The sequence below is a fragment of the Pteronotus mesoamericanus genome, unplaced genomic scaffold (assembly GCF_021234165.1).
Source record: "Pteronotus mesoamericanus isolate MK-2021 breed Mesoamerican mustached bat unplaced genomic scaffold, CSHL_Meso_final contig_192, whole genome shotgun sequence".
Taxonomy (NCBI): Eukaryota; Metazoa; Chordata; class Mammalia; order Chiroptera; family Mormoopidae; genus Pteronotus; species Pteronotus mesoamericanus.
The window spans coordinates 2294263-2308218 of record NW_026555082.1 but is presented as its reverse complement, the minus strand read 5'-3'; the positions used below and the strand labels follow the sequence as shown (position 1 = coordinate 2308218).

Below are 13956 nucleotides of genomic sequence, written 5' to 3'. Positions count from 1 at the left end.
CCTGCGGGCTGCGGGTTGGGCACCCCTGGTGCACAGTCACCCTGAAAAATCAGCCACAGCAGAGAGCGGGAGACCGCCCACGGGTGCATCCTCTGGAGGAGAGCACCCCGGTCTGTGGCCTCTTGCTGTGGCCGCTGTCAGCACTTTGAACCCGTGCCCTGCCCTTGCCGAGGCCTGCGCTGCCCTCACACGTGGCGATGGGACCCCTGCGGTGCAGGCAGCCAGGGCACAGTGCCCAGGGCCCCCAGGCCACAGCTGGCCCTCGGCACCGCTCACGCGTCAGCAGCGGAGCCGCTTGGCCTGGGAGCCCTGTGCTCTTGTCCTCTGGGCTGGCCCACGCCTTCCCGGCCGCTCCTTAGCAGGGACAGGCTCTTCATTGGCTGCCGGCCCCGCCCCCAAACCCGTCACCGAAACCATCACCGTGTCACAGACGTGCACGTTGCTTATCAGGTGGTTTTGAAACTTCATGATGTGGGACGAGAGACCCAGCTTTGTGACAGTGCTTCACGTCCCGGCGCCCTGGCGGCCCTGCCCTGCCACTGTGGGCTGGCCAAGACGTCCCTTGCGCGGGCCCCCGCGCCGTGGCGGGAAGGGTCGGGAAGCTGCGTTGTCTGGGGGCCCGCCCCTGACGCGCCCTGGCGTCCGCAGTGTGCTCGTTCGCCTGCCACGCGTCCTGCCGGGACAGCGCCCCCCAGGTGTGCCCCGTCCCCCCGGAGCAGTCCAAGCGGCCCCTCGGCGTGGATGTGCAGCGGGGCATCGGGACGGCCTACAAGGGCTGCGTGAAGGTAGGACCGCGCCAAGCCTGGGGGCCCCGGTCCCAAGACCCCCAGAGACACGCTCAGAGGCAGGGCCCCTCGTGCCTCCCGCCTCTGCTTTTGGAGACGGGGGGCTGGTGCCGAGTGCATCGGACGACCACCATGCTCGGGCGCCTCCCGCCGCCACGCAGCTGCAGCAGGCCCAGGCTGCCTGTTTGCTGAGTGTGCACCTTGTCTGCACCCCGCCTCCTGTTGGGGGCAGGGTCCTCCCCGGCCCAGCCTGGGCTCTGGCCGCCGGCCTGTGAGCGGGCCCCGCCGTGCCGCAGCTGGGGGCAGCGGGTCACCCGTTGGCATCGCCAGGAGGTCCCTCAGGGCCTGACCCTTCAGGGGCCGCTCCCGCGGGCTGCGGGGTTGGGACGGCCCCGCGGGCCCAGTGATTTGCAGTGACCGCTGCCCGACTGCAGGTGCCCAAGCCCACGGGGGTGAAGAAGGGGTGGCAGCGGGCCTGCGCAGTGGTCTGCGACTGCAAGCTCTTCCTGTATGACCTGCCGGAGGGGAAGTCCACCCAGCCGGGCGTGGTCGCCAGCCAGGTCCTGGACCTCAGGTGCGTGCCTTCTCCGAGTCCCGCTCTCCTCTTCCACCGAAGCGACGGTCTGTTGCTTCATGACCTGTAACCTCGTTCACACTCTCGACCCGTGGACGCTGTGTGTTTCCAAAACGGGGACTTCCAGTGCGGGCCATAGATCTCCTGCTTTATATAGGTTTGCACAGAATCATTTGCTAAATAATATGTAACTTAAGAAAACCACATGCCCCCAAAACAAGCGGAAAACGCCCGGAGGCATGTCGGGTGTTCTGGTGCCTGACAGCTGCCCCGCGCGGCACACGCCTCCGCGGCCTCCGCCATTCGGAGGCCGCCGGGCACCCTCCTCCCCCGCGGCCTGAGTCTCCGCTTCCCCGCGGTGGGCCGGGTGTGGCAGCGTCGCGAGCCGGGGGCGCGTCGGCAGGCGGACGCGCTGGGCTCAGGGCCTGGCGTGCGCGGCCACCACCACTGGGTGGCTCCCGTCCCGCTGCCTCCCACCTCCAGTGCCACACGCCGTGGCGCAGGCGGACGCCTACGAGGGCAGGCCCGGCCTCGAGCCTGTCTGTCTCCAGCCCTGCTTCTAGGGGACTCGGGGCACTGTGGCCCGTGCCCGCGAGGGCGGCGATGTTTCCGAGTCCCCTGCACAGCGGTTCCCACTCTCTGTGTCCCCAGTGCATGGGGCGGGGTGAACAACGGGGCACCTGAGTTTCAGAAGGTCCCCAGGGGTCCTGCCTTTCCCTCGCTGTGTGTGCGCCTGGCCTAGCCACACAGAGGCCACCCGTGGACACCCCGGGGCAGTTCGCCAGACTCGAGCCCCGGGTTCAGAGCGTATTGGAAATGGGGCTGCCACGGCCATCAGCAAGCACAGGCCTGCGCGCCGACGCGGCTGGTCGGTCGGGGAGCGGGCTGCGAGGGACCGGCGCCGCAGGGCTCGGGGGCCGCCCTTCCCCCACATCCGAGCACCGACGGCCCTGGGGGTTCGCGTGTCGTCCGTGCCTGCCACTGTGGCAGCCCCCGAGTCTGCCGGTCGCCTGCTCGTTCTTATCCCACCTCACGTTGAAGGGCACAGTTGTCAAAGCGTCCTTCTTGGGGGACGGCTGACACAGGAGGGCGGCGCACGGGCTGGGGGCACGCCGTTCCCGGCGTGCTGAGTGTTCTGCTTCTCCGCAGAGACGAGGCGTTCTCGGTGAGCTCAGTCTTGGCCTCTGATGTCATACACGCTTCACGCCGAGATGTTCCATGTATATTCCGGGTATGATTCTCTTCTGCTTTTTAGAGACGTTTTGTTAATCATCACAAATCACGGTTGAAGTGAAACAGTTCTGAGCACGTCGCTGACCTGTGGGAGAGGCTGCTTCTCCAGTCTCCTTCCTTGCTCCACATTCCTTCACGCACGTGGGCAGCCACCCCTCACCACACCCAGTGCCGCGCGTGTCCCTGGGCCCGTCCCCCCGCTGGCACCGGCCCTCCCTGCTGCCCGGTGTCTCAGCTGGTCTAGGTACCATGTGCCTGAGGCCGGGAGCTCCCCTGCCCTCCCTGCGACTTGCGGGTCGTGACCCGGAGCGAAGCCGGAGCACCCAGCAGCTGTGGCTCGTGCGCTCGGCCGGCCCAGGCAGAGCGCCTACCTCCAAGTCCCTCCGAGTCACCTCAAGGGTTGTGGTGCGAGGAGGCCGTGGATCAGGGAGAGACCCCCGACCCCCCCGTGGGGGGATTTTATAAATGCAGTCAAGTTATGGTTGACAGACAAGACTAAGCCCATGAACCGTTTGCTACTAAGTCGCATCTGTGTTCAGAAAGCACCTCTGTGTTCGGCACAGAGGACGGCCACCGCCGTGCGCCCAGCAGCAGCTGAGGCCGTCCGGGTGTCCCTACGCTGGGCCCGCTCTGCAGAGCGGGCATTAGTCTGAGAGCCTCCCGCCGGGGCTGTGTTCTGAGAACCCTGAGTTAAGGTCCTCCAGGAAAGCAGCTTCAGAATGGGCGTCACCCCGCAGTTTGGGCAAGAGCAGAAATGACTGGAACCTGGGCAGGGGACACGGGTGGCCTGGGCGTGGCGGTCCCTGGGCCCAGCGCAGGCGCCCCGGAGCTGCGCCCTCCCTGCGCCCCCGCCAGGGCGATGGCGGCCAGGCTGGGCGCCGTGCTGGGGCCTGGCCGTCTCACGGCTCTTCTCTCTGTCTTGTTTTCCGGCGTGAAGGTGACCACCTCCCTCTTAGGAACACCTTCTAAGACCAGCTCACTGCTCATTCTGACAGAGAACGAGAACGAGAAGCGGAAGTGGGTGGGGATTCTGGAGGGGCTGCGGTCCATCCTGCACAAGAACCGCCTGCGGAACCAGGTGGTGCACGTGCCGCAGGAGGCCTACGACAGCTCGCTGCCCCTCATCAAGGCGGTGCTCGCGGCCGCCGTCCTGGGTACGTGCCGCGCGCCCGGGGCGCAGAGGATGCCGCCGCGGCCGCACTGTGAGCGGGGCCGCGCTCCCTCCCCCCACCCCCGCCCCCGCCCCCCGCGCAGAGGGGCAGGCTGGCTGTGCGGACCGCTCACGGGCTTTGTGGTCTTGACAGATGGCGAGAGGATTGTGGTCGGCTTAGAAGAAGGGCTCTACGTCATCGAGGTGACCCGAGACGGTGAGTGGGCGCCGTCCGGGAACGTGCAGGGTGGAGACGTCGTCACTGGGCGTGGAGACTGTCCTCCCGTCAGAACTTTGTAACAAGGGGATGGGGCAACAGTCAGGGAACACAAGGCGGGTGCCGCTCAGCAACTGCCACGTCCCTGGAGTGTCCCGGGGGCCTCCAGCCAGGGCGGCTGCCGCGGGCGAGCTCAGGCCGGGCGGGCCGACGTGCGGCTTCCGCTCTTCAAGGAGCGGGTGAGCAGGGGGCCGGGTGGGGAGAGCTCCCCGGGAGGAGGGTCATCTGTTCCCCTACTTCACTGAGACTTCCCTCCCTTTACTGCAGATTGTGACAGTTCGTTCTTAGAAAAGGCTAAAGCTCCCTGCATGTCCCCTCCCCACCCCCTGGGCGTCGGGACAGGAGGGGTTGGGATTCTAGAAGACTAGGGGACTCGGGCCAGCACGGGCCCTGTACCCTGGCTCTGTCCCAGGGTGGGCGTGCCCCTTCCTGACGGGCGGGATCCCCATGCACGCACGGCTCGCCGTGGACGAAGGAGGCGCACCCGTGGCCTGGGGCTCGGGGGGGCGCTGCCAGGTCCAGGCCCCGCTCCCGTGAGGGCGTCAGGAGCGCTGGGCGACTCTGGGGCGCAGAGGGGGCGCGTGCTTTCAGGGAGTTTGTCTCGGGGCCCGTGAGCTCGGAGACAGCCCTCTGCTCCCACTGCAGCCCAGGGGTTCCGGGCCTGAGTGGTGAGCAGGCAGAGGGCTCCCCAGGGTCCGCGAGGCCCCGCGTGTGGGGACCGAGGCCAGGCTGGCCGCGCTGGGGAGGGGCCGCCCCGCCCCCACCTCACGCCCTGCCCTCCCGCAGTGATCGTGCGCGTGGCGGACTACAAGAAAGTGTGCCAGATCGCGCTCGCCCCCAGGGAGAAGGTCGCCGCGCTGCTCTGCGGCCGCAACCACCATGTCCACCTCTGCCCGTGGTCGGCCTTCGATGGCGCGGAAAGCAACGTTGACATCAAGCTTCCAGAAACAAAGGGCTGCCAGCTCCTGGTGACGGCAACACTGAAGAAGAGCACCGCCACCTGCCTGTTTGTGGCGGTGAAGCGGCTGGTCCTGTGCTATGAGGTCCAGAGAACGAAGCCTTTTCACCGGAAGGTCGCGGAGCTCGTGGCCCCCGGCACGGTGCAGTGGATGGCCGCGCTCAAGGACAGGCTCTGTGTTGGCTACCCCTCGGGGTTTGCCCTGTTGAGCACCCAGGGCGATGGGCAGGCTCTGACGCTGGTAAATCCCAATGACCCCTCGCTTGCGTTCCTCTCACAGCAGTCTTTTGATGCCCTTTGTGCTGTGGAGCTCACGAGCGAGGAGTTCCTGCTCTGCTTCAGCCACATGGGACTGTACGTGGACCCGCAAGGCCGGAGGTCGCGCGCGCAGGAGCTCATGTGGCCTGCGGTGCCTGTTGCCTGTAGTATGTATATGTTTTCTGTTGCCATACCCCTGCCGCTGCTCTCCTCGCCCACCAGCGTGTGTCGGTTCTGCTTCGGTTTGTCTCCGGCTCCCTCGGCCAGGGAGCTAGGGAGGCACCAGGAGAGGGGGGCTCCACGGCTCTGCCACGGGGAGCGGCTCCCGTGCAGACCTCGGGCCGCTGGGTGGGCTTGCCGCAGCCCCAGGCCCCGTCTGCCCACAGAGGCTGTCCCCACGCTCGCACAGCGACAGAGCCAGTGGAGGGCGTTCGGGTGCCGGGGGCATTTCACTCCCCGTCCAGGCCGGAGCCCCCGCAACCCCCCCCCCCCCGGGGCAGACAGAGAGGCAGGAGCAGTTTTGGGAACGGGCGGCGTTAGCCCATGTAGCTGACATGGCTTTTCCTGTGCGTGGCAGCGCCGGCGGGAGCCACGGAGGCCCCTGGAGCCGGGCCCCCTGCATCGCCCCCCGCCCCGGCTTCCCACTAGGCATCCGCCGCCGGAGGGGCACACAGCCCGTGGGGGCAGCAGAAGTGGGGTTATGGGGTGGGAGGTGGGTGTCGTATTTGTCCTCAATCACCTAAAAGTGCAGCTTTTTGTCTGTCTCGTCACTGGTTTTGCCGGTTTGGCAGAGACCCCGGGGCGTTGGGACCAGGAGCTCAGGCCTGTGGGGTGTGCTGCCCCCCTTGGCTCCTGGGGCTCGCTGGGTGTGTGTACCGCCCTGTCGGCCAGGGCTGGGGCCCTGCAGGCAGCCCGGAGCCCACTGCTGTGACTCCCGGTCCTCCAGCCGCGCCCCCTCGTCCTTGTGGACAGCAGCACAGGCGCGGCCTCAAAGCCCCCCGGGCCCTACTCTGCAGGCTCTTGGCCCCCAGAAAAGAGAAGGAGCGAGGCGCAGAGTCCAGACCCCAGGCGCCCGTGCGCGAGCTGTGGGGCACCTGGTGCTCCCAGTGCGGCCCCCACTTCATGGTCTCCCACCTCCTCCCTCGTGCGTGAGGCGGCGGCGCTCGGTCCGTCCACGGGCTGGTGCGCTAACCCTGCTGCCCGCGCCTGCGCCCGGCGCCAGACACCAGGCGCCGTGTGCGCTCAGCCTCCCCATCGCGGCTCCAGGAGGACGCTGGGCCCACAGGGGCGGGGCCCTGCACGGCCACACGGCAGCTCAGGTGGCCTCGGACCTGCCCGACTCCACGGCTCCTGCTCTGCCCGCTGACACCAGCTTCTCAGCCCACGTTTCTCTTTGGCCTCACGTCTCAGTTTAGCGCCTCGCCGCCCAGAGGCGTCCTCCCGGCTCCTCGCAGATGGCGCCCCAGGTGGGCGTGAGGAGGAGGCCCTGAGCTACCTGTCAGGACAGGGTCCTCCAGCCCCTGCTGGAGCCCCTGTTTCTGCGTGTGGCCCTCAACAGGACGGCCTTGTGGTTCGTCTGAGCTGTCACTTTTGAGAAGTCTGGTGACCAGCTCCAGCATCCTGCCTGCTTCGTAACCCTGTTTTCTTTTTTCTTCTTCCAAAAAAAAGGCTTATTCTGGCCTTTTGAAACGTAACAGCAGCACTGCAGAGACTCGTAGAGAGCCGCCTGTGGTCAGGGGCCGGGAAAGTCTGGCTTTCACCCATGGGGGTCGAGGGGCCGGGAACCAGGGCAAGCGGGGGCTCCTGCGCAGCCGCGACGGCGTGCCTCAGGCTGCAGGGCGTGTAGGCACCCGCTGCTGCTTCCTCTCAGGCGTTTCTCTGCCGTCCTAAATGTGGGAGTGTCCTCCTGGGCCTCAGTGCTGGATGGGCCAGCGGTCCTTGGGCCCCTTTCTGTGGTGCGCTAGGTGGCTTTTCCGTCACCGGTGGACTTGCCCTAACTTAGAGCAAGCAGGGGAGGGCAGGTGCAGGACACGCTCCCGCCTCTCCCGAGGCAGAGCGGACACCCAGATGTCCTTACGTCCGAGGGTGGGAGGGCAGAGCTGCCGCCCCAGAGACAAGCGGTGGCTCTTGCGTGTGTAGATCTTTACCCAGACACCTGACCTCCTGGCTTCCATCATAGAAGGAACATGCTTTGCAGAACAGGACATGGGCCCCTCTCGACTTTTCACGTGTTGAGCCCTAAGCCATGAGCCCCGGAGCAGTTGTGCCGGGAAGCTCAGTGACAGAGCTGGCCTGAAAGGTCACTGGCGTTGGTGCCACGACATTGCAGTGCTGCTAGTGGCAGCCGTGGCTCCAGGGCACGGCCGCTGGGCGGGGCTGGCCGGAGCCTCAGGAGTGGGCGTGGGCTCATGTCTGCGGCCAGTCCTGGCCTGCACTGGGCCGAGGCCAGTGCGGCCCCCGCACCTGCGGGGGGCCCAGGTTGCGGGCCTGGCCGCTGCCCTCGAGGCGGAAGGCGCCAGGCCCGGCCACGCTGCGCCCTCACCCTGCTTCACTCCGTCTGCGCCAGGTTGTAGCGCCTCGCACGTCACAGTGTACAGCGACTACGGCGTGGACGTCTTCGACGTGCACACCATGGAGTGGGTTCAGACCATCGGCCTGCGGAAGGTGAGGCCTGGGCGGGCGGGCAGGCGGGCGGCCTCCTCTGCTGAGCGCTGGCCACGCGGCGACCTTCCCTGTCTGGCTTCCAACAGATCAGACCGCTGAACTCGGAAGGAACCCTCAACCTCCTGAACTGCGAGCCTCCCCGCCTCATCTACTTCAAGAACAAGTTCTCAGGTGAGCCCCTCCCTGCAGGAGGAGGGGAGGGAAGGGGGTTCCCCAGTGGCCGTGCCCCGTCCCGCGCTGCCCGGTGCAGGCCCATGCGTGACCGCGAGCACTGCCCCTGCCCTGCAGGAACTGTGCTCTCCGTGCCCGACACCTCCGACAACAGCAGGAAGCAGATGCTCCGGACCAGGAGCAAGAGGCGGTTTGTCTTCAAGGTGCCGGAGGAGGAGCGGCTGCAGCAGCGGCGGTGAGAGCAGGGGCTGCGGCCTCGCTGCAGGCGCCGCGGCGCCCGCCAAGACGCGCCCTGTGTCTGTAAACCCGCACACACCTTCTTTCCCCAGGGAGATGCTCCGAGACCCAGAACTGAGGTCCAAGATGATATCCAACCCAACCAACTTCAACCACGTGGCCCACATGGGCCCGGGCGACGGCATGCAGGTGCTCATGGACCTGCCTCTGGTGAGCTCCTGGCGCAGGGTGGGGCCCCAGTCTGTGGTTCTGGGTATACCCACCAGGGGCACTTCCGTGGGTTTGGTGGGCTGTTTCGTGATGGAATTAGCTTGTCAAAAATAATCTCTAAGTGACAGCTTAATGTGAGCTGCTAACTTTTTTTCACTCTGAAAAAACAGGTATTCTATAGGGTTCAACTTGGTCTAAAATTCCTGCTGCCAACCCTTAGCTCAAAACATAGCCGATGTTGCTGGGAGGGCCTTCCCAGCCGGGCAGTTGGCGTGGCGGCTGGCCCACCTGCCGGCTGCGCCCCCTCTGCTCACGCTGTCTTCTCTGCCCAGAGCGCGGCGCCCCCCGCCCCAGAGGACAGGCCCAGCCCTGCCGCCCCCAGCCTGGCCCGGCAGCCTCCGCCCCGGAGCAAGCCCTACGTCTCATGGCCCTCGTCAGGTACCCAGGGCACCGGGGGTGGGGCCCGCGCAGCTGGGGCTCCCCTCCCTGAGACGAGGGTGTCTTTGTGCCCCAGGTGGGTCTGAGCCCGGTGTGGCAGTGCCCCTGAGAAGCATGTCCGACCCCGACCAAGACTTCGACAAAGAGGTAGGGCCGCCTGATGAGGGGCTGTGGCCCGCAGGGAGGGGAGGCCCTGCGACCCCTCCGCAGGAAACACTCCGCCTCCCGGGAGGCCACGCGGGGCCCGGGGTAGGGCGGGCCAGCCCAGGCGCCCCCGCAGAGGGAAGTGCGGCCCCGCAGCAGGGGACCTGGGCGGTCGCTGGGGGTTGTCCTCGGCCCCCCTGGAGCCCTGCACTGGGGAGTGAGGGCAGTGCCAGGGGAGGGGCAGGGTGGGCTCTGGTCCTGCACCTGGGGGCGGCAGGTGACCGTCCACCACCTGGGAGTGGCGGCGTGGCTCCGTCCCGCGGTCGGGCTGAGTCCTCCGCAGCCTGGAGCCGGGCTTCCTGGCATGCTCTGCCCTGAGCCCTCTGGCTCCTCTGCCCGCACCCCTCCCCTGCCATCCTGCCGCGTGGCTGCTGGAGGCCGGCCCCCCGGACGCCGAGGGGCCATGGGGCCGTCTCCCTGGGCGCTGACTGCGGGGAGGGGCATCCCTGCACAGCTGAGTTAATGACTGCCGTCCTGAAAACGTCCAGCCGGCTTCCCCTTGAGACTCTCCTGTGCAGTCTCGAGCATGTGGACGTAACAGGCCTGGGGGTTCCTGCCCTGTAGCGCGTAGGCAGCGTCCTGCGTCTTGGAGAGCGTTCCCCGTGGGCCTCGTCCTCCATCAGCTGCTCGGGGTCCAAGTCGGGGGCTACCGTGGGGGACCCCCAGGCTCGGTGTTCCAGACCCTGCATTTGTGCACAGTGAGGCTCACCTCTCTGGGCCTCAGTTTCCCCTGGTGAGATGAGGTGAGGAGTGGCTGGCACCGAGGGCAGCAGGGACACGAGCACAGGTCTGTGCCCATGGGTGGCTCACGGAGAGGGGCACGGAGCTGCCCGCCGGCCCCTGCCCCCCGAGGCCCGCCCTGCCGCTGCCGGGGCGCGCTGGCCAGCGCAGGGCTGGGAGGTGGGCCCCCAGGGGTTCACAGCCCCCCGTTCTTCCTGGGTCTGGCCGCCACTTCCAGCGCGACCAGCGTTTCCCCTCCAGCCCCAGCGGCCCTTCCTCAGCCACCGCGCCACCGAGTCGTCTCGCTTCCCTGGCCGAGTTACGGGAACTCTGTGTCAGTCGTGGTTCTTCACTGTGGCCAGTGCTTCTAGTGTCACTCGTCTTCCGTTGTGTTTTAATTCTAAGGGTGTCCTGTCTTACAGAAATGTTTAATTTTCTTGCAGTCTAGCCTGCTGGTCTTTTTTAGGTTAGATAAATTACAGTTCTCTTGTAGCGTGAGAGCACGGCAGGGCTTTCTTTACTGTTTGCCATCGTATTGTGAAAGTGTGTCCGTGCGCGCACACGTGCGAGACACGCAGCGTGCGGGTGCGACTTGGTGTGACTGTGTGTGACGCCCAGCGAGAGGGTGCGGTGTGGCGGGGGAGCGGCCTCCCTGCGCTGCCGCTGCCCCTGCAACCCCTCACTGGCTGAGGCAGCGCCGCACCCCTCCAGCGGGAGGAGCCTTCTCAGCGAGGAAGTGGCAGTGGCGTTCGTCAGGCGCTTTTGCACGTTTTCCCGTGCGACTTTATTCCTTGTCCCCCCATCCTCCTGGCGCAGGCAGAGTGGGCCCCTGGGAGCCGGGCCTCCGCGGCTGGACGTGTTCTTGGGCAGCGCCTGGCAGGCTCGGTCTGCGGCGACAAGGCTGCGCCGGGCCGCCCCGCCCTCTCTGCGTCCGGCTGCCCGCGGTGGCGCTGGTCTCTGACCGCGCCCGCCTCGGCTCCGCCGGAGGACGCCACGCTCCTTGTGGCCATAGCGTGGGGAGTTCCTTTCCTGCCATGATCACAGGATCACAGACTTCGACGACTTTAGAGATGGGTTTTGTTTTTTGTTTGGTTTGTGTTTTAACTTTTTTGTCCTGAACTATCTTGAAAGTTTTCAAAGCTCCAGAAAAACCGCAAGAGCAGCGGGGAGAACGGCCCAGGTCAGCGCTGCCTAACCCACGTGCCGCCAGGAGGTGGCGGCTCCCCCCGCCCCGGCCCGGGCGCCCCAGCGGCCGTGTGCCCAGAGCGGGCGCATGCGCGTGCAGGCCAGGGTCCGGCGTCTCAGTCTTCAGTCTTTAGTCTTTGTCCAGGCTTTGGTCGTTCATGGCCTTGAATTTGTCTTGGAAAGTCTAGTTCTCCTGCATCGGGCTGGTCTGGTTTCTGAATTGGGTGAATGGGGGCGTCCCTCCCTCTCTCCGGGCCACTGGTCTCCCCAGGGACGGAGGGACAGGTGAGTGGGCGGAGGCGGCCCACGCACACAGTGTGAACCACGCGAGCCGGTCGCTCGTGTTGACCCCTCGCCTGGGGCAGGGCTGGCCCAGCACAGCCGTCCAGTTGAGAGCGCAGTGCGCACGTCCGCCTTGTGTCCTCCCGGCGTCCCCGCCCCACGTCCTTCGCTCCAGGGCCCTGTCCAGGGGCACACGTCGCGCTTGGCCGCCCTCCCCGTCAGACCCCGCCCCCCCCGTCAGACCCCGCCCCCCGACCGGGCCTCGGCCGTTCTGTGCTGGCACGGCAACAGCGTCGTCCTCCAGCAGCTCCTGGGTTTGGGTTCGTTTTGAGATGCAGGTAGCGTGTCCCGGGCGGGAGCTCCTCACGGGGGACCGGGCGTCCTCGGGGGTGAGGTGCACACCACGCGGACGCGGGGCCGTGCTTGGTGGCTGCTGAGTACATTCAGTGTTGTGCGACCAGCTGCTCCAACCAGTTCAAAACATTCCCATCCCCCAAAATAAAGCGCCCCCCACCAGCCCCTGGCGCCACTCACCTGCTGTCGCCAGGGTGCGGTGCGCCCAGCCTTCCACGGGGCGGAGCCGTGCGGCTCAGGGCCTCCGGGTCTGGCTTTCTTCCCCGAGCACCGAGCCCTCAGGGTCCCTTCAGGTCGTCTTCCGTCGTGGGAGGCACCGCATCTCGTGCTCGGTGGGCGGACGGGCTCACTTGGGTTGCCTCCACCTCTGGCTGCTACGAGCAGCTGTACTAGGAACAGGCGTGTGTGCGCACGCGCGCGCGTGCACCTGTTCTTTCACTTTCTCTGGGTGTGCGCGCAGGCGCGGAATCACTGGGTCACGTGATTACTTTCCGAGGGGCCGCCGCACTACGCAGTGGCTGCACCGCATCGCGTCCCCACCAGCGGCACGCGGGGTGACGTTGCTCGGCATTCTCGCCAAGGCTTGTTATTTTCCTTCTTTTTAATAGTCATCCTACCAGGTGTGACGTCATATCTTGTTGAGGTTCAATCAAGTGCATTCCCCTAGTGATTACTGATTCCAAGCATCACTTTCATGTGCTTGGTGGCGCCTTGGAGAAATGTCTACTCAAGTCCTTTGTCCAAGGAGCAGGGAGCTGCCAGATCTGTCCCCCGCAGACTCGCCTGTCAGGCTGGGCAGCACGGCCCCCGCTGCGCAGGCCTGGGCGGGGGGCTCATGCTGTCCCCCGCTTTGTGTTAACAGCCTGACTCCGATTCCACCAAACACTCGACCCCGTCCAACAGCTCCAACCCCAGCGGCCCGCCGAGCCCCAACTCCCCCCACAGGAGCCAGCCCTCCATCGAAGGCCCCGAGCCACCAGCCTGCGATGCCTGAGGCCGCCCGGGGCCGGGAGCTGGGCGCGGCGCCCGTGCCAGTGCCAAGAGCGAGCTGGCCCTCCAGCCACGTCCGAGGAAAGGCAGCGTCGGCGTAGGCGCAGGGAGGGGAAGGGAGTCTTTGTTACAGTGTATCCGTTCTACGTCGCGTCGCCCGGGACACCAGACCAGGCCCTCCGTCCGCCTGGCCACGAGGCGATGCCGTTCCCCTTGCACACAAAGGGCCAGCGTGGCCGAGAAGGTGCCCAGGCCCGCTGAGGCCGCCGCTCAGAGACCCCCGCGGCCCCGGGGCGCTCGCTTGGCACACAGGCAGCTTGGACACCCAGCCACCAGCCCACGCCCCTTCCTGAGACTGCTCGGCCCGTAGGAGAAGAGTAGGAAGTTGTCTGTCACCCAGTGTCACTAGAATTCTGCAGACAGAGGCAAGTGGAGGTTAGCGCGTGGCCTTCTTACCCCCTTAGCCATGGACACAGGCCCCGTACGAGTGACGCCCGCCCTGCCCTGGGTCCCCTGTGTGTGAGTCCCTCCCCGGTCACAACCACGAAGCGTCACCAGTATCTACTACTGTGAAGTCAGCTGTGCTGTTTCCCACTCGCTCCCTAGCTCCACCTCCTCCATGACAGCGGGGTGTCGTGCTACAGCCAGGACACCCCCTGCCCAGTCCCCCGCATGGAGCCCGAGATAGTGCCCGCGTGGATCGTGCAGACTCGCCCACACTCCCGCGCACCGTCCCCCCGCCCCGCAGCGCCGGGTGTGCGCCCACCCTGTCACGTGGGGGCCTGCGGGCCTGTGGCCTGTCCCTCGGAGACTTGTGGTCACCTGGTCAGCACACAGCTCGTCCTCAGCCCAAGACGAGCTGCCCTCTGCTGTCCCACGGGTCGGCGTCCTCAGAGATGCTGCTGAAGACATGCACTTACCTGCGTCGGCACTGAGCAAGGGGCCCCCCCGGCCTGCTGCGGGCGCCACACCCCCAGCCCCCGCCGCGCCCGCCCCAGGGCCTTCTGCTGGCGCTGGCACCTGCTGGGGGTCTGGTTTTTACTTTTTTAATGTAAGTCTATGAGTCTTTGTAATTATTGAATCGTGAGAACATTTTTGAACAATTTACCTGTCAATAAAATATAAGATGGCAGTTTTAAAGTTCTCAGTGGTTTCTCTGAATGGAATGACCTGTCACCTGGCTGTGCCTAGACACCCCTAGCAGCGCCTTGTGCTGGAAATGCCCCGAACCCCAAAAGGCAGGCAGAGCTGCTCTGGGCATTTCCT

At 66.3% G+C, this 13956-nt stretch overlaps 1 protein-coding gene across 2 annotated transcripts in view; it reads left to right on the top strand.

Annotated features, from left to right (window-relative positions):
• The window catches only part of CDC42BPB (CDC42 binding protein kinase beta), a 74654-nt gene extending 61950 nt beyond the window's left edge, over positions 1–12704 (top strand). Inside the window, exons 25-37 of one of the 2 annotated variants that reach the window (XM_054567746.1) lie at positions 649–785; positions 1220–1359; positions 2509–2590; positions 3530–3746; positions 3897–3959; positions 4806–5402; positions 7802–7899; positions 7986–8070; positions 8188–8305; positions 8400–8517; positions 8850–8955; positions 9032–9102; positions 12563–12704. In XM_054567746.1, coding sequence (XP_054423721.1) covers positions 649–785; positions 1220–1359; positions 2509–2590; positions 3530–3746; positions 3897–3959; positions 4806–5402; positions 7802–7899; positions 7986–8070; positions 8188–8305; positions 8400–8517; positions 8850–8955; positions 9032–9102; positions 12563–12694 — 1964 coding nt within the window. In that variant the 3' untranslated portion in view covers positions 12695–12704. Of the gene's footprint in view, positions 1–648; positions 786–1219; positions 1360–2508; positions 2591–3529; positions 3747–3896; positions 3960–4805; positions 5403–7801; positions 7900–7985; positions 8071–8187; positions 8306–8399; positions 8518–8849; positions 8956–9031; positions 9103–12562 lie in introns of those variants that run through there. The other variant, XR_008528670.1, reaches the window with a different exon arrangement.
• Positions 12705–13956: the final 1252 nt, after the last annotated feature.